The sequence below is a fragment of the Typopeltis vanoorti genome, chromosome 12 (assembly GCF_054136105.1).
Source record: "Typopeltis vanoorti isolate ZY-2024b chromosome 12, IOZ_Tvanoo_1.0, whole genome shotgun sequence".
Taxonomy (NCBI): Eukaryota; Metazoa; Arthropoda; class Arachnida; order Uropygi; family Thelyphonidae; genus Typopeltis; species Typopeltis vanoorti.
Window position 1 is genome coordinate 110,289,648 of NC_143560.1, and position 23,501 is coordinate 110,313,148.

Sequence of the window (23,501 nt, forward strand, 5' to 3'; positions counted from 1 at the left end):
CCGGCATAGGCTGACGAATCAGACCTATGGCTGGGTCAGTATTCCTGGCTGTAATCCGTGTGTGTCCTCGGACCGATTTGCCTGCTTGCGGGATGAAAAACACCAGATAAACTGGCGGAAAAAACCTCGCTGTCCACGCCCAAGACCGACTAACTTGGCTATGGCTGAGGAAGATCCTTGAGCTCCTCACGTCGTTGACAGGAATCGAACCTAGGACACTCCTTCCCCAGGTTGCGAAGCGCAAAGCCACTAGGCTAACCGCGCGGACTACACGAAATGATCGAAGCCAAAAACACTGAAATATTAGCTTGTGATGTTTCCAAAAAAAGTGAAACTAAAATCCTATTTATTATTTGTCAAGCTGAATTTAACTTTCGAATAACACAGATAATAAATTATCTGTGTTTTTGTGAGAAATTTTTTTTTGTTGTTCCTGTGTGTTGATGCATTTAGACGCATTGCATGAGCCACCGAAGGCATCGGTCACTGATAAGAGGGGAAAATAAAAATTGATCTCAAATCTTGAGACAGCGCCATCGATGCTAATCGTCAGTCGCCGTTTGATCTAAGGCTGACTATGTGTGTATCGTCTGTCAGTTGCGTGTAGGCGTTACTGAGAGAAGGAAACCAGTGCTTTTTATAGAAAAAATTCTATCTGACTCCGAGACTGGTTAATAGCTTCGGCGAAGGACCTAGAAAATGTTATTGCCCTTGATGTGTTTGAAATGATTACTGATTTAAATTTTAGAATAAAATCAAGTATAAAATGGTCATAAATTAAAAGAAAAAAAAAAGAAATGCAATACTATATTTAATAAAATAAAGATTACAGAAAACGGAGAAAGATAATTATCGTCTTACTTGGTGAAATAATGGAATTTTTGGCATTAACAGGAAAATATTAAAGAAAAACGTCCTACGTATCACACTTGAATTACCAGAAAACCACAAACAAAAATAAAATTATATATAAATGTAGATAACCAAACCTGAAAATAAATCAAAAAGCATTCTTTATTGTGCTATATATTAATCTCATTATGATATGAGATTAATATGTAGCACAATAAAGAATTTTCAAAAAACACAAATTTATACCACAACAATGAAAGCTAAGAGACAATCTGATTGCTGCAGTTAAAAAAAAAAAAAATAATAATAAAAAAAAAATTGGGCGGTCCATTTTATTATTATTATTATACAAACACCTCCTGAAGTCAAGACTCATCAAGGGAAAATACTAAGATACATTTCATCAATGTGTATCATACCTCATCTTAAATTGGTTTAACACTTGTGCACTCATCACCTCATTCAGCAATATATTCCAATCGCTTTCCATGCAAAAAAGCATGCCGCGCTCTCTAATGCACCACGCCTTTATACAACTTCCAAGAATGACCTCGTCTCTATCGCCCCACCTCCTTCAACCCTTGGAAAAATATCTTGGGTGTCTATTTGGGAAAGTAATGGACAAATTGGTCAAAAAGAGAATTCAAGAATGATTGGATAAAAATAAGATACTGTTTGAGAAGCAACATGAGTTTGCGAAGGGTGGTCATGGCTTAGTAATTCACGAACTTTTTATAATAGAGTAACACCTGAGTTGCATAAAGGAAATGTCAGCACGATGATTTTGCTGAATTTTGCAAAAGCATTTGACAGAATACCACATGGAACTCTGTTATGCAAATTAGCACAAATAGGGATAGATATGTGGATAACTCAGTAGCCATCCTCTTATCTGCTGGTTATGTGGATAAGATGGTGGCCTGAACAGATATCAAAAAGTGGTATATGGAGGGGAAGAATCTAGGCAAAAATAGGTTCACTAATGATCTGCCGCAACGTTCAGTATTGGGACCATTGCTGTTTAATTTGTACATAAATGATATAATAATTTACTTAAATATAAAGAGCCAACAGGCTTCATTTCGGCGATATAAACATTATTCAAATTAAGGGGATATTAAATCCCACATTGTTTTTTAAACCGAATAAAACTAGTAGTCACCGATACTTTATAGTTTACTATGCTATATTCGGCATGAAACTCTGATTCCAATCTTTGAGTTTCTTATTTAGTTTTAAAACAATGTGAGATTTAATATGCCCTTAATTTAAAAAAGATATAATTATTCAGTTGTTTGTTGATGATGCGAAATTAGGTACAGTAATAGTTAATCAGGGCGGTGTGGAGAGCTTGCAGGAAGATTTAAATAGGCTGTCAGTGACAAATAGAGATGAGGATGTGGTTATTCCGCTATACAAGGCTTTGATTAGACCACATCTGGATTACTGGGTACCGATTTGGCCACCTGCGTTCCTAGGTGAGAAGCAAGCTCTGGAAAGAGTTCAGAGGCGGTTAACAAAATGAATTAGGGGATTGCAAAATACTGACTATGAAGACAGTTTAAAGAAATGTAAATTGCATAACTGGAGTAAATACGCGTAGGAGAGACGATTGATATATATATATATATATATATATATATATATATATATATATATATATATATTGTTAAGAGAGGCTTATCAAATAGACTATTATTATTATACGGGCACCTCCATGGTGTCCGAAGACTCATCGCGGGAGACCCAATCTATCCACACAATCTATCATACCTCTCCTTGAATCCGTTAACAGAAAAAGCACTCAACGGACTCTGGCAACCCATTCCACTCATTCATAACTCTCCAAGCAAAAAAATCTAGTCCTCACACCCCTACTAGCAACCTCTTTACTCAACTTCCAGAAATGATTTCTTGTTCTACACTCTATAGCCAGGTGCTGAAAGATTTCTCCTGCATCAATGCTATAAAACTCTTTCAGTAACTTAAATGTTTCTATCATATCCCCTCTTTTTTTCCCTGTCAACCAACTTCTGCATTCCACACAGCTTCAATCTATCCTCATAGGGCACAGGCCATCTTGGTTGCTCACCTCTGAATCTTCTCTACTACTTCCTCATCCCTAAGAAAGCCTGGAGCCCAGACCTGAGCACAGTAATCCAGATGTGGACGTATCAAGGCCTTATAAAGAGGAATAACTTCGTTATCTCTACATGTTAATGTGTTCTTCAATAGCGAATCAATCTTATGGGCTACCTTAGCAACACTGTCCTCTTAACTCTGTCTACCACCCCCTAAATCTCTAACTTCATCTATTTCCTGGAGTAGAGTACAGTGCCATCAATGTGATACACAGCTTGTAATCTATTTATCCCAAAATACATAACTTGACATTTCTCGACATTAAACTGATACTCATTATCTTTTGCCGTACTGACAGCCTATTTAAATCTTCCTGCAAGCTCTCCACACCGCCCTGATTAACTATTACTGTACCTAATTTCGCATCATCAACAAACAACTGAATAATTATATATTTTTTAAATTAAGGGCATATTAAATCTCACATTGTTTTAAAACTAAATAAGAAACTCAAAGATTGGAATCAGAGTTTCATGCCGAATATAGCATAGTAAACTATAAAGTATCGGTGACTACTAGTTTTATTCGGTTTAAAAAACAATGTGGGATTTAATATCCCCTTAATTTGAATAATGTTTATATCGCCGAAATGAAGCCTGTTGGCTCTTTATATTTAAGTAAATTATTATATCATTTATGTACAAATTAAACAGCAATGGTCCCAATACTGAACGTTGCGGCAGATCATTAGTGAACCTATTTTTGCCTAGATTCTTCCCCTCCATATACCACTTTTTGATATCTGTTCAGGCCACCATCTTATCCACATAACCAGCAGATAAGAGGATGGCTACTGAGTTATCCACATATCTATCCCTATTTGTGCTAATTTGCATAACAGAGTTCCATGTGGTATTCTGTCAAATGCTTTTGCAAAATTCAGCAAAATCATCGTGCTGACATTTCCTTTATGCAACTCAGGTGTTACTCTATTATAAAAAGTTCGTGAATTACTAAGCCATGACCACCCTTCGCAAACTCATGTTGCTTCTCAAACAGTATCTTATTTTTATCCAATCATTCTTGAATTCTCTTTTTGACCAATTTGTCCATTACTTTCCCAAATAGACACCCAAGATATTTTTCCAAGGGTTGAAGGAGGTGGGGCGATAGAGACGAGGTCATTCTTGGAAGTTGTATAAAGGCGTGGTGCATTAGAGAGCGCGGCATGCTTTTTTGCATGGAAAGCGATTGGAATATATTGCTGAATGAGGTGATGAGTGCACAAGTGTTAAACCAATTTAAGATGAGGTATGATACACATTGATGAAATGTATCTTAGTATTTTCCCTTGATAGTCTATTTGATAAGCCTCTCTTAACAATATATATATATATATATATATATATATATATATATATATATATATATATATATATATATATCAATCGTCTCTCCTACGCGTATTTACTCCAGTTATGCAATTTACATTTCTTTAAACTGTCTTCATAGTCAGTATTTTGCAATCCCCTAATTCATTTTGTTAACCGCCTCTGAACTCTTTCCAGAGCTTGCTTCTCACCTAGGAACGCAGGTGGCCAAATCGGTACCCAGTAATCCAGATGTGGTCTAATCAAAGCCTTGTATAGCGGAATAACCACATCCTCATCTCTATTTGTCAGTGTTTTTCCTTAATATACTGGCATTTGTTTGTACTGTTTTAAACAAATCTTTCCAAAATCTAACACTGAAAGTTATGAAAAAAAAAAGTTCGGTAAAAAATGACTAGACCCAGATAGAAATGAAATATTGATAGTTCTGGAAACATGGAGGAAAATCAGCAAAGCATTATTTAGCGCAGTCATAAGCCTGGAGAAATCCCTGATGACTCGAAATTGGGACGAATAATTCCCATACATGAAAAACTACTGTATTCAGGAATATGCAAATAGACCAATAACCCTATTAAGCCACACAAATTATAAGAATTATCCAAAGCGGGATTAAAGAAACATTTAGGAGAGTAGCCAATAAGGCGGAAGAGAGAAAGATCTACAATAGATAGAATCTGTTGTGGATCTCTCTTTGGAACAAAAAAAAAATCTTGAGTGCTGCTTTATAGATTTTAAGCAAACATTTGACTCAATCAACAGAAATCAGTAGTCAGTCTGAAATTTTAAATAAATAAAACAGGAAAAAAATACTTCATATTATATTCCAGTATTATAAAAATACGACGACAATAAAGTGTGAAGCCATTTAAACTTTTGAAGTGCCAGTTTGGAGAGATGTCATGCAAAGATGTCCGCCCTCCATCTTTAACCTGTGTCTGGAGGAAATCGTATTCCAGTACAGTAAACGAACAAGATTTACATCATACAAAATATGCAGAGGATACATTGTTATTTATAGATAATTCAATTGTTATTTAAAATAACTCAAAACCTACATAAGAACAGTGAGGATTGTGCAATGCAGATACATTTTAATAACCAAACCAATGGCAGGTGAAAACAGAGGAAAAACTTCGCAAGAAGAAAGAAAAAATTGGAACAATTTAAGACAACTTTGTAAAATAAAAAAATCTTGAGGAAAATAAATAAAACAGCATGAACTAAAATAAATACTACAAAATGGCCGAGGTTATTTATATTTAACGTGGAATTGGTTATTAGCAGTTCTACTCCAATGACCTTGCTGCAGATAGTACTAGAAAATTCTTATCGGTTTCAGACCTGATTTGTGCGTATGGCCATTTCTCAGTAAAGTGATAAGTAGATGTTTACTTTTCTGAAGGAAAAATGATTGGATGACTCTCCAAATTTTGGACTATTATCCTAAGAGGATGCGAAAGAAAAGAAACACTGAAAAGTGACAGTTATCATGGAATAAAGTCCACATTCCTTCTGTGAACGTAAATACTATTATTACTTAAACACTCCAAGGTGTCCCAGACTCATCGAGGGAGGTCACTTGCTCTACAATTCTCCTTCTTTACCATTCAGTTCTCTAACTACATCGAACCACATCATCTATACCAACGCCATCTACTGTCCACTACTAGTATTTTCACAGACAATCACAAACATCCATGCTCACAGCGGAATCCGCAGCCTTTTGGCTGGAGAGCGGATACGGTGACCACTCGGCCAACCAGGCCGGCATTATTATTAAAAATTATTAAATTTCAGCCCAGTTTTGTTAATTTGCTATTTATGCGTTTAGTTCACATGTGTATAATGATTGAAAAGATACGCGTATATGATGATAGTGGATAGCGATGGTACCAGCTTTGCATCCGCACATTTTTTTTTTTTTTAAAGAGCATTTGCGGAGCGCAACTTGATTTTTTTATTTTTATTTTTTCCTTGTCTTCGAAGTCATGGAAAAGAAAGCTTCTGATGCTATTAATATTTCGGAAACAATTATTTGATTTAAATATTAATTTGATAACATTTTAAATGGAAAAATTTCCCAACTCTGAATTTTGAAATACAAGAATCGCAATGTTCACTCAAATTAGCACATCAATTGAGCAATGGAGACAATTAAAATGTTCGCAGAGCACCCTGCCACTGTTAAGTGTGTGTGTTTGTGTAAATAAAGGACTTTTTATTGTCTAAGAAGTCGTAGAAAAGAAAGCTTTTGATGCCTTCATTCCTATCCATCGCTACCCTTTTCATTTGCGAGTTAACTGCGGTTTTTCTGAAATTACTTGTTCCAGCAACTTCTTGTCTTGGCCTTCCACGCTGTTTCTTGCTCAGCTTTCCTGCAAAAATCATTTTCATGAAATTGCTGTGCCTCAGATATCCTATCCATTTTCCTTTTTTATTTTCCACTGTCCTAATGATGTTTCTCTCCTCTCTTATTCGCTGTATTTCCTCGTTGGTCACTTTTTCTGTCTAATTTTCAGGTCTCGTCACCAACCCCATAACTCAAATGCTTCCATTCTTCTCATGTCTTGTTTTGAACAAGGATCATGTTTCGCTTGGTAAAAGAGCAATACTCCAAACATAAGCTTTGATAAATTATAAATCATTTTCGTAGTTCCTAATTTTCGAGGAGAATGAATATCTCATCTTAGTTAAAGCTTCCTTTGCTATTAAGATTCTGCGTTATGTCTTTCACTTAATCCTACCATTTTCAGCTGTAACACTGCCTAAATATTTAATTGTTTTCACTCTTAAACGAGATTTCAGCAGAGACTAGTGGGGATTACTGCTAAATACACGACCCAATAAGCGTGACGATTTTCACTGACCGCATTATCCCGCCCAGCAGCAAGCGTGTTGTTCATGGTTGCGTTCTATGCACAGTGTGCCCGTTAAATAATGATTGATTTTTTACAGGACAACCCTTTGAATAAAAGTAAAAAACGCGTTTATAGTTTTGACCACTAGAGTAATCGCGGGTGCAACTTTCCAGTCGGATGACGCAGCAGTTTTCGTGTGGCAACAGTTGAAGTAAGAGTGTGAGTAAAGCGTGTCAGAAGTTGCATCGTGGAGCAAAGAGCTGTGTATGAAAATTCACAAATCAATCAAATCAAATTTCGTGGCGTCACCAAATTTGATTTGATTGTTAAAAATACGTACTTATTTAATACTTTGTACACAAATTGTTTTTGAATTTTAAATACGTGTTTTATTTTTTTTAACTTAACCAACCCACCCTCACCAACTGCGCATTTCAACTGTTAGGTAGGCCTGTGTTCTGACTGGGCGCCGTGGAAAAATCCCGATACACTAAGGGCGCCGTGAACCGAAAAAGTTTGGGAACCACTGATCTAACCCTTACTCTATTCGCGGAATCAGGGGTGTTGGTTTACAGTCTTCCTTGAATATATGATCATAAAATAGCCTATTAGGGAAGGACGCAGACTATTTCAATGTTGTGTTTTTTGCCGCATACCGTGGAGAAATTGACGAACTATAGTACCAAATAAAAAAAGAACCAATTTTTGTACTCCACTGATTATTTTATAGAAAATTTTTGATTTAATGAAAATAATTTTACTATTGATATTGTTGCAATGTGAACTGTTTGGATACCGTGTCAAAGCAAGATAAGGTGACCATTCGTCCCGATTTTCTGGGACATTCCCGATACAAGATCATGTCTCTGCCTATTTTTTGTCTCAGACTTTTTTTTTTTTTTTGAGAAATTTATTTGGCTTAGCTTATTATATTCACTGTTATGAGGAATTAAGACAAATACGGTATTTATGTTATGAGGCATTCAATGAGAAACTGGCAGCAATTCGTGGTATATTGAAGAAGACACATTCTTGGAAAAAATATTCCACCTTCTGTAAGTTGTGTAACAATTACCTTTTTTAAATTAGATATGTATTTTTTTTTTTTTTTTTCAAACGTATCATATGAAAATAGTGTCCCAGTATGAAATCGCTAAGACAAAAATGATCACTTTAAGCTAGATCAACTTGATCAAAATATTTAAATTGTTTATTTTCTAAACCTTGACAAAATTATTAAACATGTTATTCATAAACAAACAAAAAAGCTGCAGATCTACACAGTTGAATCTTTTTTTCAGGAACTTGTATTTTAATTCCTATATATATCTTTTTTTGCTATACCCCCCCGTATAAGTAAATAAGTGATAATTATTACAGCTCAATTTCTTCTGTTAGAATATAATATAATTTGTGTTTTAATGATTGAAAGGTGGATGCTTTAGGAAGAGTTATGGGATGAAGAAGATACTCTTAGCATTATTTAAAACTATTTGTGGGAATATAACTTAAAAAAATGACGCAAAACTGATTTCAGCAGAGGTCGCTAAAATAAATCGCATAACTGTTGTTTGCGGCAATATTGCTTTGTCGTATGCATTTTTATTGTCTTGTATAAACTTGAGAAATTTTTAAAAACAAATATGATACGTATATTTTTTTAAATGTAAACCGCTATGTTAACAAATTGACCAAAAAAAAAAAAAAGAAACAAAAACGCTATACCAGCTGCTGCTTTTGGCCAATGAACATTTTATGGCAGTTCTGTTGCGGTACTTTGAACGTTTATATTGATTGTTTAACCAGAAGAGTGCACGTGCGCTTTCCTCACTTCCTCTGAGAGCTTTGGATTGGGTGTTCCTTGTAGCGAGATGGCGCGCTTGTGGCACTGACGGTAAACTTTGGCGTACTGAACTCGTGGCGTTCAAATATCATCTGCTAATCAACGAGGTTCGGTAGATGCGTGATTTGTAGGATATCACCAGAAGCTTTACATTACCCAAATGATTATTAGCTAAATTGTATTTTTGGTATTAATTAGTTGATTCTGAAACAAACTGTCCGAATAATGTTTTTGAGTGCTATATAGCTGTATTAGGCTTAGTGGACTACTCTTTGCGTAGGCCACCCTGCCGGTCGAATGATCGAACCAAAAAAGGGTGTCAACAGCTTCTTCCTTAGAAGCTCGTGCATTTTACTTTGAAAGCCGGAGGGCTTTAATGTTCGCCTACTCAAAAGTATTTTACTGTGTCCGCCTCTCGTGCTCTAAAAACCTTGCCAGGAAAGTTAATAGTTTCAGTTTAACGGTGTTAAGCAAACTGTCACGAGTTTGGCGGTTTGCGATAACGAACGTTACCGGCTCTGCAACGTGATTGTTTCGTGCTGTCCAGCTGTTTGATGCTAACGTTCAAGTTTTGACCTCATGGAGTCGCAGTTTTCAATGGAAAACCATACAAATGGTGAACAGGATCCAAGCTTGCAGAAATACGAGACCAGTCTTTACAGATTTAAAGGTCAGTTTTTTTAAAAATTTAACTAACATTTTAGAAATTTTTGATTACAATAAACTCCGCTATAATATAATATACGTACTGTTGTCTTTAATATATACAACTGACGGTAATTTGTTTACACGAGTTGTCGCGTAACTTTTTTGAGAAAGGATGTTAGTGGTATTTTTTATTTTTTTGACGAAGGGAGGAGGAATGGGATACATGTTATCACTGGGAGGGATGAAGAGAAAGAGGATGTATTTTATCATTGTTTTGCTTTGATATACAATTCAAGATACACTTTACTTTGCATAGGATAGTGTGAATCTATCGTAATTTGTTTACATTCTTAGAAGGGGACAAAAATGTTTTTACGTATGTTAAGATTTGGAAATGCTCGAGAGGTCGATGTTTTTTCTCCATCGACGGAAAATTTTCTTGTTACTTAAACCTTATCTCTGCTGATTCAAATAAGACGAATGCATTTAAATAATATAATAGTTTATTTTTTGACAGTATTTGTATTTTAACTTTTGGGAAAAGTAACGGAAATTGTACCGTTCTTTCACGTTATATACAAGTACAATAGATTGATTTTGCAACTGCAGTTTATTTTATCAATTTCATAGCTTGGAAAAAACGTGCAGACACAAACGTACTAACCTAAATCCATTCCTTTTCTTTCATTCACCTTTTCTACCTATATTGTTTGGAACACCTATTCAACTATTTGTATTCTGTTCACAGCAGAATTCCAGTCTTCAGATAATTCATGTCAATACGTTTTACATATAAATTAAACTAATAAGTGAAGTATAGACGATTTCACAACTGAAGCTTTTGTAGACACCCATAATTTGGGATTTTTTGGGGAGGGGGGGGTTGTAGGCAAAATGCTGAAGCTAGAGTATATGAGATTCGTTTTATTTATTTTGACAGTGCTGACCCTAAGAAAACGTCGCAGTACGAATTATTATCATTTTTCATTTAGTTTATAACTAAGCAATCAAAAAATTTTCCAACGGATTTCATTATTTTGTGTAACATTACCACCCATTCTTATGTTGGAAGGTTGAAGTGGTTTGAAAATTTTTCGTGTTTGGTATCTAGAACAGGGTTTCCAGATTATCCAAACTTTGTCCCTCCCATGATATTAATGTTAATGTATACTGAAAAGTTGTAAACTGAAGGTTTACAACTTTTACTTTCAACAATTTTATCATGTGAATCCTGTCCAACTTTCCGTGGCGGGATTCACATGAAACTTAAAGTACCTAGAAGAGATGTTAAGACATGAAAAAAATGAATATAGTTGTGTGTAAACATTTTCCATTTGAATGATTATCAAGAATTATTTATTGAAAGACTAGTACACCAAAACCTTCATTTTTTCTGTTCTAGCAGCCGAATTTCAGTAAATGATGATAAATATCAGATTGGTGTTTATTTTTATTTATTATTATTATTATGTGACATTAATAAGGGTGCCACTTACCTCCTGGAATTTTGATATCACTTATCTGTGGGGGGGGGTTGCCATTGGCAGTGTGATTATATAAAGAAGCTGAAGGCCTGTCCTTTTCTTTACTTCTCTTGCTATGTTTCCTCCTTTTCCCTAATACCATCAGTTTCAGTAAGAGTAATACTATCAAGTTCTCTTATCCTCTCTGTTACAGTAGGCTTATGATTACACCCCTTTACTTTATTTCCTCAATGAAAGTTAAAACTAGTTTGTGTTTGACCCTTTCCATAATGCATGATAATGTACACATTCAAAAGGGATGTGCTGTGCTGGTAATTTATTTTTTAAGCTAGAATATGCTATGACATACTGTATTAAGGGACACTAAACACAAGGATAAACTTTTTTTGAATTTAGGAAATTGAAGTATAGTGATGTGGGCAAATTTCAAAATAGGAAACTTTAATTGTATACTGAAACTTATTTTTTGCCTGTGGTCCTAGAGGTAGTTCTAAAAAAAAAAGCATAGGAATTCCTAATCATTACAGTGCAAAAAAATAAAAATGACATAACAGAGAAGGCTAGTTCCAGTTGAATATTTAAGCAGCAGAGTAGGAAATTAATCCCTCACATGTAGAAATGTTTTGTGAAAATTTGGAGAGAAGAGCAAAGTTAATAATACTTGAGTACCTGCTGAATTTCTGTTTAGGATATAGACTCCTTGATATTAGCACCATCTTCCAACATAATGGCACATAAATTCTTGGAGAAAATCCACAAGAAATAAAAGACATCTTATTGACAGTGTGTTATTGTTGATGGCAATATCTAAGGAGCTTGAAACAGGAAATTATTACCATTTAGCATTCAGCAGGATGAATAAGTATAACATCAGATAACTAAGTATGAAAGTTTTTTTTTTTTTAATTCAGTTGGTTGGTTTATCATTTATTGGTGCAAGAACAACAAAGGTCATACTGTGCCATAGCAAAGGTTGCAGTAGTATAAAGGTCAAAGGTTACAGCAATGCAAAATAGTAAAAAATAATACTATTATTAAAATAATACTAATAATAAAAAATAAATTATTAAATGTTTTGTACAAAAATTAGGTTAGCTAATGCAGTATCTATGTATAAAATTGCAGTGAAAGTTATAGCAGTACATAAATAATCAAAGATGAATTAGTAAATAATATTATGTACAAAAATTAAGTTAAACAATGCAGTATTTACATATAAATAGAAATGCAACCTTTACTGTAATTTTATTTATATGTAGATACTACATTGCTTAACTTTAATTTTAATTCAGTGTCATGCAGGTTTTAGAAGTGAACTAAAAAAAAACTGCAAATATTATTTCATAAAAATTGAAAGATTTTAAAATAAGAACCAAACCTTCAAGCATCATAGCAAAGTCCAAAGATAATTTTGATTCAGTGAAGCACATGGTGAATCAGGCAGGCAGAGAAAAATCAGAACTTCATGATGGACTCGGAGTTCTAGAAATATAATTTCTAGAAAAGTAAAAATCATCAAAAGTTCCTGAAAAGTCAGTCAGCATGTCCCATAATTTTTTCTATGTTCTCTAAGTTATATATAAAAGTTGGTAAACAAGTCAGCAAGAGTTTGCAGAGTATATAGAAGAATAATATTACAAAGATGGCAAAACATTCTGAATTTGTTGAAAATCTTGCAAATGGAGTAAAAAGTATTGCTAAAGGAATCAGTAAGGTTATTTGGTGTGTCTGGATAATTATTTTGAAAATTTGTTAAATGAGATAATAATAGAGATAGTATATTATTATTTGACACCTCCAGGGAGTGCAAAGACTCATCAAGGGAGGGCACTTGCTCTACAACTGTCTCCACAACTGAATCCACTAACTGACCACAACTACACCAACACCATCTACCGCTGACCACCACTAGTATTTCCAAAGACAATTGCAAACATCCATGCCCACAGTGGGATTCAAACCCGCAGCCTTTTGGCCGGAGAGCATTTATGCTAACCACTCGGTCAGCCAGGCTGGCTAACATATTATAATAATAGAAAATCTTCAAGAGTAAACATAGCTGTTTGAGGGTGAAAATGAAGCCATCCCTGGAAGTTATGTAAGAGCATGGTGAAGAGGAGTGTCAGGAGTAGATTTTTTTACATGGAGAATTCTCTGTGAATGGAATGCATTACCAGAATATGTTGTTAATGCAAGGAATGTTAAGGATTTTAAGATTTGGTATGATAAATATGTTGTCAGTTGAATAACCTCCCATGATGAGTCTGCCAACTCCATGGAGGGTGTAATAGTAATAATAATATTTCAATTAATTAATCAACCTTTTAGTGATACTTGTGACCTAGAGATTAGGTAATATTACACATAGACACAAGGATTAAAGTAAAATTATTTATTTCCAGATATTTAACTTGAATATCACAAGTCATCATCATTGGGTGTTAGGCTAACATATAAAAGGCAGAACGTTAATAAAAAGATTTATTAGTGTGTTAATAATAGAGTATTCAATACCTGTTAGCTGCATGTTGTGCTGTGCCTGATTTTTCTGATTTCTTCTTAATGATGTAAGATTAGTCTTCTTGTAACCATTTCTGTGCAGAACATTCAGTTTGTCCAGAGTAGAAGAGATGGCAATCACATGGGACTTGGTAGATGCCAAGAAGTGAGGGTGGAGGTCATTTAACTTTAGAAGAAGAAAACCAAGCAGAGAGTTTTTTGAATGGAACAGATGTTGATACTAGGTTGTATTTCTTGAGGATTTCTGAGATTATTGCCTGAAATGTATGGAATTGGGCCTCTCAGTACTGTGTTATGGATGACATAACACAGTACTGAGAGTTATGGAGACAGGCTTCTAAGAATCAAAAACCCAATTGTATACCTGTTCAGCTGCCTAATATATTTGATATTTAGAAGTTAATGTATTTAACAATGTTCACATCATTAAATATTTTTATCTTCCATGATTATTATTACATGACACGGTGAGGAGTGAATTGAATACATTTATATTGAATGAGAGAAACTAGCTACATACAAAATAGCTAGTTTATGTTTTGGCTAATTTGGCAAAAACAGTCTTCAAACCATTTTTCATTTAGGAATCTGAGAGTTCAGTTAGAAAAAAGACTAGAAACCATAGCTGTGAGAGCAGGGTTTTTTTTTCCCGGAAATTCGGGTTTTTCATCCCGCATATAGACAAATCGGCCCTTCAGAACACACACAATTTACAGACAAAAAATAATAGCTGTGGTGATGGGGTTGATGTAGGTGATTGGTAGTAGTGGAGACTGAGAGTTGTGCAGTGTCTTCCTGCGATGAGTCTTCAGACTCCTTGGAGGTGTCACGAATAATAATAAAAAAAATTGAGTGTTAACAGACAAAATTTATGGAAAAATTTAAAAATGAGAAGGAGCTAATCTAGGGTACTGTAGTCTCTTAAAGAATGTGATTGTATTTCTTGAGTGCTGATTACAGAGAAAAAGACTATGAAACTAATTGCTGTGGTGGATGGTGGATTGCTGCAGTTACTAAGGCCTTAGAAGACCAAAATATAGTTCTAATGATATTGGCGACCATATATAACAGATTAATTTGGAAGATAATTGATAAGAAGTTAGTAATAATGTAAATTTAATTAGGTAGTATTATTGTAGCAACCTGTACACTGCCTTGAGGGTTTATATATTATGAATTAATGATGATAAACAAGTAATCCATCACATATTCATTCTGTTAAATGTTAGTTTTACTATTCATGTTTTTGAGTAGCATATGAAAAATGCACTTAATTTGACAGGGAAAAAAAAGTCAAAATAGGTTCTTTGTAGAATTTAAAAAAAAAAAAAACACGTAAAATATGTGATAATTATGTGTTGGTTTTAGCATGGTGCTGTTTGTGCAACAGTGGGCTAGTTACGGCATGGATTTAGGCTATTAGCGCTATTTCTAAATACAACAGATTCTAGTCCTCGGGTATTCAGATGCATACGTTTATTTTTAATCAAGAAAATGATGAAACTAAAGTCATAAAAATTCCAATATTCAGTTTCACATTTGTTTTTGTATCATTGTATGCATTCTACTAGACTTTTAATAATGCTTTTTTTTGATTAAGTTTTTTTTTTTTCCTCTTCTTATGAACAAGAAATCTAAACCATAATAGTATCTTTGTAATATGTGATTCAACAATGCATTCACCAAAATTGCTGTTTGATCTTCTTGCTAAAGTAAGTTGCACACTATAGTTAAAATTAACTTCTATAATTGACTTGCCTAGAATTGTATACTCTTTTAAACCAGATTGCCAAAGTCAGACATGAAAGATATTGAATGTAGCACAAAAATATAATTTACAGTTAATATTTCAAAGTAGAAATACATCATTTTTTGGGTTAGATAATAGCATTAAATTATTTTCATTGCTTTGTGTCAGAGAAATATGATGAATAACTATCATATTTCTTGTCATGATTCTAAAAAAGTTAATATGTTGATTTTTGGTGTATTGGAGATGATTCTGTTATTATGGACAGTGTTTACTACAGAAATAGTACTTAATAAAATGTCACTTAGAGATGATCAGAACCTGTTCAATTTTGAGAATGGTTTGCTTGTGCACAGTACTATGAAAATGCATTCTTCTTGCATTATCATAATACTTAGCAAAGATTGAGAATATTATCTTAAATCACATAAACCTTTTTTTTTTCCCTCGGTGCAGTTTTGATCAAATTTTTGGGTAGCAAAAAAAATTGTAAGCTCTTTCATCATAATGTGAAAGCAAGGATTTTTTTATTGCCTGTGCCATTTTTTATCTCAGTATACTAGACTTAAAACAGTTGATTCCCCCCCCTCTCCCACACACACCTGAGAATTTTTTACTTTCAAGAAAGATGTTGAAAATTTATTTATCACTAGGTTAGACTATAATAGATTTAGTTTAATCCTTTATCCCAGTGAGAGCAAACAAAGTTTGCGCCTGAAAATATCTTCAGGACTAAATATAGTGTTGTACTATCTTATCCAGTAAGTAGTGCAACACCAAGGCAACTCGTGGCAAAGGTGGAGCAAGCTACCAGGCACTTCTAACCCAGTATCTCCCATAATGCAAAACACATTTCCTATGTGGATATGTATACTGTTATGCATTAAAGGGATTGGCCATCTAAATTTTTAAAAAAGGTGATAAACCTTTTGGCAACTCCCATAGGCACAGATGACTTGCTACTACTTCTGCCTGGTATCTCCAGCTCTGGGCCTGGCTCCCACTGAAGAGACCTCAATAAAGGTCGAAACTAGTCTGGGTAGATGGCCAATCCCTTTAATGCATAACAGTATACATATCCACATAGGAAATGTGTTTTGCATTATGGGAGATACTGGGTTAGAAGTGCCTGGTAGCTTGCTCCACCTTTGCCACGAGTTGCCTTGGTGTTGCACTACTTACTGGATAAGATAGTACAACACTATATTTAGTCCTGAAGATATTTTCAGGCGCAAACTTTGTTTGCTCTCACTGGGATAAAGGATTAAACTAAATCTATTATATTATATTTTTACTTTCAAAATGATCAACCTAGTCCTAACAAGAAATCCATCTTTCTTAGAAGCAAAATATCATTTGATCACATCTATATTATTGTTTACAGGTCTAGTTGCTTGGGGATGTGGAATATGGAGGAGGGAATCCAGTGACAAGTGACCAAGATTTGGTCCCTAGATTTTTCACTTGGAGAGTAGTAAATGATTGGAATAGGATGTTAGGATCCCAGATTGGGATGTCTATGTTGTGAGGACGTTCATCAGTGAATGCATTCAAAGAGAGAAGCACAGAAGATAATTCATGGTTAGTGAGAGTCTCTTTCAAGTCTTAATACTCTGTGGAGGTTCCCATGTAATAACAATAATTTGCAGTCCATTTGATCAGTTACTGTGGAAGGGGAACTTTTTTTTTTTGTGCAGGCTGTTTATGAAACTGCAGTTATTAAAGAAAAGAAATTTGCAGTGGGCAAATCCTAAAGCAGAAAATCACCAATTCCTTACGTGAAAACTTTCTTTCATAATCACACCTTTTTTTTTTTTTTATTTTTATTGGAATTTGAAGATGCTAAATAAATGAAATTTATTTGCAACTTTGTATAAATGCAGTTGTTGTACATAGATACCAAAAATTTATGTTCTACACATAAAAATGAAAGAACTAACCAGCAGGCTATGTATTTACTCAAATATTACTCAATTTTTTTTTCCCCAAAATTAAAACTAAAAAATCATGGTGCAAGATATATGTGGGGATTTCCAGAAACTAAAACTGGGTATGACTTTCCAAGAATATCCTATTCACTATCGCTACTTCTGGCCTCGAGGGAGGTTTACTTGTGTGTGTGTCAGTCACCTACCCAAATAGCATCATCCTCTTTCCCATTATTTTAAGCAGTAATTTACAAGACTTGAGATACGTAATGAACAATCCTTCATGAAGAACTAATGAGAAGTGAAAGCATCACACAAAACAGACAGCAGTAGACCAGTAGAGTAACTATGAAGATGTGCATATGATTGGTGCAGCATTAACATAAGATAAACCCAACGAGAAAGGCAAGGCAACAGTTGTTGAGTTGAACTGCTAATTCTCTTCGACTGAATTCCATAATATCTAAAACTGCAATAACAACATTCATTATATATTTCTTAGTTTTAACACGTTCATGACTAGGTGATGTTTTTCCCGTTTATTGTTCCGACAAAAAACTTCTCATTACCGTTTGTGTACTGCTGCTGCGTCATGCGGACAGGCTCAATTCCCACAGAGATTCAACCCTTCAGTTGAATTTTATTGTTGCTTGTTTGCATACCTCTTCTGCATCGAACTGGCTTGCAAACTCACGCACACATATAAGGCATGTTTCAATTCCCAATAGAATTTTATTTGAAATTAGACTTTGTGATCTGTCTTAATGACATCAAAAATTTCAAATGCAATCAGACGGACACTTATTTCATGTAATTGAAAAATTGGACAATAGTTTTTAGTTAGATACTGTGTTTCCTGGTGCAACATATGGTTTTGCTCGAGTCTATACAGCATATTTTCTGTGGGAGGGGACATGTGATTCATTAGCTAGTGCCATCCCAGTTGTCTCTAATTACACTATTTGTTCAAATATATTATATTATACAGACTGCAAATGTTGCTGTACCCTATTCAGTGATACAATAAAACTACTTGTTTTTCTTGCATTTGTATAGTGGCTGTTGGGAAAGGCGTGTTTACTGTGGGGAGAAAGTTACTACGCCTTGACGTCAATGTATTTAAACTTTTTTTCATGTGCGATATATGTGAAACTTGTTAATTTATTTTTTTTTTATAAAGTAAAATCAGGGGTGCAAGTTATATGCAAGGGCAAGTTAAATTCGAGTAAATATGGCATATGCATTTGTGTGTGCGTAATATGTTATGTGGTGGAACAAGAGAAGTTGTATTCAATGTTTTGCCCAAAAGGCAAAATTCACTATGATAATAGATTATAGAAACATAAGTTTTAATTGAATACTAGGTGTTATTGGAGCCTAAAGAGAGAAGGGATGCTACTCCTGAAGTACTTCTAAGGTTTACTTCCTGCTCAGTTACTTAGTCCTGTTTACAGTCTAATCTGGATTCCTGTCCTTCACTTCTCTAAGTTTGTATGATGGTCTGGATCCATTATTCCTTAGAATACTCTTAATCTTAGATAACTTCATGCATTCAGATCAACATGTCTGAGAACTAACTGAAAAACATATAGCATTGTTCTTGTTTGACTTGTTATATGTTTGCAGGTTGGTTGGTTTGTCTGATTGAGGATGAAAAAATGTTATCTTGGAGAAAAAACTCTATATGAGATTGAAAAAAGGTGGTGCAGATGAATATGAGATATTTTCCCTCCAAAGTAGCCGATCCATCTACTTTTTGCTTGTACAAGAAGTCAGAATGTTAGTAAACTTAATATTTGAAGTAAGGCTCATCTATAAATTATATGATGCTATTTTTTGACCTTTTTAGAAGCCTTGCTACTTCTGTCACAAAGTGTGCCAAATGAAGGGCAAAATGTTTAATGTTTTGCAGTGTGTGGTGAAGAAAAAGAAAGCTAAGTTTTAATACTAGTTATTAGCGGTTTATTATAACTTTAGCATAAATTTAAGCCTGAGTTGGTAGTGACCCCATTGTCTACATTTCATGTTTGCATGAAATGTAGACAATGGGAGTAGCTGGGATTTTGATATCAGTATCTCAGAATAGAATTTCAGTGGTGCTAGGGAAATGAGTATTTGTCAGGAGAGAGATGAATAGTGTTATTGAGGGGGGGAGAAGATGACCATGAGGCAGCCACAGACCTGACATTAGGTAGTCAACACTATCTGATATCTCCAGTCACACTGCCAAGGAGTCTTGAGTGAAGGTATAATGTTTGTAGAAAGATAAAGTACTAAGAGAGGAAGTGTAAGGTATGAAAAATGAGTTAACTCGTGCGAACAGAGAAATGAGAAGGCTTGAATGGCTGACTGATGTGAAACAAAAGTGAGAAAAAATTATGGGAAATGTCAACACAGGCCAGAAGAGTGACTAGTGTGATAAGGAAAGCGAAACTGGAATATGAGAGGAGATTGGCCCTAAGATCCAAAGAAAATCCTAGGGAATTTTTTAGCTATGTGGCCAGTAGGAGGAGAAATGACTGTGGAAGAATGATATTGTGGGATAAAAATGGGAATAGAGTGACTGATGCAGAAGACATAGTGGAATTGTTCAATGAACACTTTATTGGAGTATTTCATCCTAGAGGAGTCAGTTTTAATGCTAGAGGGATAGGGCTGGTTCAAGGTTTAGAAGTACAGGAGGAGAGTGTGTTTCAGATACTGAGTACTCTGGATGTCAGTAAAGCTTTGGGACTGGATGGTATTTCACCACGAGTTTTGAGAGAATGTGCTAAGGAACTGACAGTGCCCTTGACCTGGTTTTTCAATGAAAGTCTGGATGAGGGAAAGGTGCCCATGGAATGGAAGGAAGGTAAGATAGTGCCATTGCATAAGGGCGGTAGCAGACTGGAAGTGTCTAATTATAGGCCAGTTTGTGTGTTATCAGTAGTTAGTAAGATCTTGGAGAAAGTAGTGAGGGACCGTATACAGCATTGGGCAGATGAGGGTAATGTTATTTGTGAGAGTTAACATGGATTTGTGAAAGGGTGCTCTTGTTTTAGCAATATGCTAGCCTTTTATAATAAAGTTACAAGAACATTAAATGAGGGAAAGGCATATACTGCAATTTTCTTAGACATAGCGAAGGCATTTGACAGGGTGCCACATGATAAGCTGATATTTAAGTTGCAGCACATGGGTCTGGATGTCAGATTGGTCAACTGGATTCAGGATTGGCTGTCTGATAGGTATCAGAGAGTTGTGTATGGTGAAGCAGTTTCAAGGAGGCAGAGGGTTACAAGTGGGGTCCCACAGGGCTCAGTACTATGACCTATATTGTTTAACCTTTATATCAATGACATTGCAAGGGGATATTCAGTTGTTTGCAGATGATGCGAAGCTGGGAAGGATTATTAGTAATAGTGCAGATGTGGTAGCCCTGCAAGAGGATTTGAATAAGTTAGATAGATGGGCAAATGAATGGGGGTTTCGGTTTAATGCAGCAAAATGTAAGGTCTTGAGGTTTGGGAAACATCGATGGGATGCTGCATTCTCTATGGGAGGAGTTATACTGGAGGAAGCAGGGGAGACAAGAGATCTGGGGTTGATGATTGATAGAAACCTGAAATTTAGGGGACATATTACAAAGGTGGTGAAAGTAACACAGAGGATTGTTGCAATTATGAGAAGGACACTGACCTGCAGAGATAAAAGGGTTATCATTCCGTTGTAGAAGTCTCTGATCAGACCACACTTAGACTATTGTTCTTATGAAGGACCTCCCACGATGAGTCTTTTGACTCATCGTGGGAGGTCCTTCATAAGAACATAAAGTCTGTCATGACTCATCGAGGGGTGGTCCCCCCCTAGGATACAAAGACGGATGACAAAGATGGTTTCAGGACTGTACAATTTTGGTTATGAGGATCAGCTGAGGGAATGTGGACCGCAGAGTTGGGTGGATAGAAGAAGAAGAGGTGATATGATTGAGACTTTTAAACTGTTGAGAGGTGGTTACAGGGTTGACACTGGGGAGTTCTTTTGCTTGGTTGAACAGTGGGAAGGAGTGATGATAAGAGGCTATCCTTGCTCACAGCATACGAAAGTAAACTGTGAGCAAGAGGGTGAGGAGTGGTTTCTTTGCATGGAGGGTGGTTGAACCGTGGAGTGCATTGCCTGATGGAGTGGTGAGAGCGAGAACGGTCAATGAGTTGAAGGAGTGGTATGATAGACTTTGTGTTTCTTAGGGGGGACCTCCCCTCGATGAGTCTTGACAGACTTTATGTATTTATGAAGGACCTCCGACGAAGAGTCTTTTGACTCCAGAGGCCTGAATAATAATAATAATGTCAAGAGAGAGAGAGAGTATGGGAGCAAGGAAAAGAGATGAAAGGCAAATAAATGAGAGAGAGCAATTTGAGAGAGTGAGGGCTGCAGGTCAGTAAGGAATGAATGGATCTGTGAGGGGGAGTGATATATGGAGATTCAATGATTTATGATGTGCAGAATAGAATGTTAGAGGAGTGCTTGCCTGAAGGGATGATAGAAAGTGTCTTTGTCACTAAATTGTGATCTGGATGAGATGATAGTGACGGTTGATACAAATAATTTTAGAGGGAGTGTTAGTTGTTGAGAGATTTGAGGTTAATGTTAAGAACTGTGTGGCAGAAAAGTGTGTGATGGGAAGTCTGTTGCTATGCTAATAGAGGCAAACTGAGGAGGAGGGTAATGATAGCTGATGAATCAATATGCTGGTTGTGCAGAAGGAATGATGTAGTTTGTGGACCTATGGCCTGAGTTTAATGGATGTAAAGATTTGTACAATGCTGATGGATTGCATTTAAATTGATTTAGAGTTAGGTATCTAGAGAGAGAGAGAGAGAGAGAGAGCTTTGTTCACTGAGAGTGTGGAAGTGCAGTCAGGAAAATAAAGAAATTAGGGCTTGATGCAGGTGTGTGTGTGTGTGTGTGTGTGTGAAAGCACCCATGAAACAAATGAGTGTGAGAATGACCAAATGCAGAATCTAATTTTCAAGCAAAAATAGTGAATAGGGTAGTCAATTCTGGAAATAAAGGTGTTGGGGGCCAACAGATGCTGCAGTTTCTATATATTAATGTCAGAAGTATCAGGAACCAGAGGGAGTAGTTTCTGATATTGGTTAGTGCAACCTCACCAAATGTTATAGGCATTAGTGAGACTTGGCTAACAGCAGATGAGTTACAGGGATAGAATGTGATGATTTAGTATTTTAATATTCTGCTTATATTTAGTATTATAAGCAGGAGGGGTTTAAAATGCACAAGAAATGTAATGCTAAGAAGAGCAGCGAAGTCTAGAACAAGAAGGCATGCCCCACTAAGTAGGTTAATGAAGATATTGAGGAAGTTATTGAAAACGAATTAACCTCCAAAATTGCAAAGTTACAGCAGATTATCAGAGAGATGATGTGGGAATTACAGAAAGTCGAGAGGCATTTCAGTGTACATAGGGAGGATAAGAAAATTGAAGCAGCAAAATAAGAAACAACAAAACACACAATCAGGTAAGTCAGTAACAAAGACCAAGAAGAACCGTTTTTTGTAAAAAGAAGGTTGTTATTTTGTATGGTGACCCTATCATAAAACATGCTGTTGATGGAAGAGGTGAGAGTGAAGAGCGAGAAAGTAAAAAATAGTAAGTATATTACCTCAATATGATAACTATGAATTTAAAAGGAGGACTATGATAGCAAATAATTCAATGCATAGACTATATAGAAGGAATGGATGTGAGTTTTTGGATGTATGGAGTGAATTTGAGGGAAGATTGGATTTGTATAAAAGGGACGGCTTACACTTGAATGCATTTGGTATCAGGAGTATTGAAAAACTAATAATTGGTATAAGACCTAACACAGAGTGACAGGGAAACTAAATTATAATGGGAGGAATGATGAGAATGAATGTAAGATTGACAATGTTATATAACTGTATTAATGATGGGAATGGGCATTATCGTTATTATTATTATCCAGGTCTCCTTGGAGTCAAAATACATTATCATGGAAATGATGATGAGGAGTGAATGATTTTGACTTTGCTCATCCTGTTTGGACCTCTCAAAGATGGTGATTTCTAATTTCTAGTAATGCAAAGATGTCTATATGTATTAGGCACTAGAGAA

General features: G+C 35.4%; 1 protein-coding gene across 1 annotated transcript in view; it reads left to right on the forward strand.

Moving 5' to 3' along the window:
- Nucleotides 1-9,052: 9,052 nt before the first annotated feature.
- shot (dystonin-like protein short stop) overlaps nt 9,053-23,501 on the forward strand; it is a 1,304,552-nt gene continuing 1,290,103 nt past the window's right edge. The window contains exon 1 of the mRNA XM_090402172.1: nt 9,053-9,699. Within this exon, the coding sequence (XP_090258298.1) occupies nt 9,609-9,699 (91 nt within the window). The 5' untranslated portion in view covers nt 9,053-9,608. The remainder of the gene's footprint in view (nt 9,700-23,501) is intronic.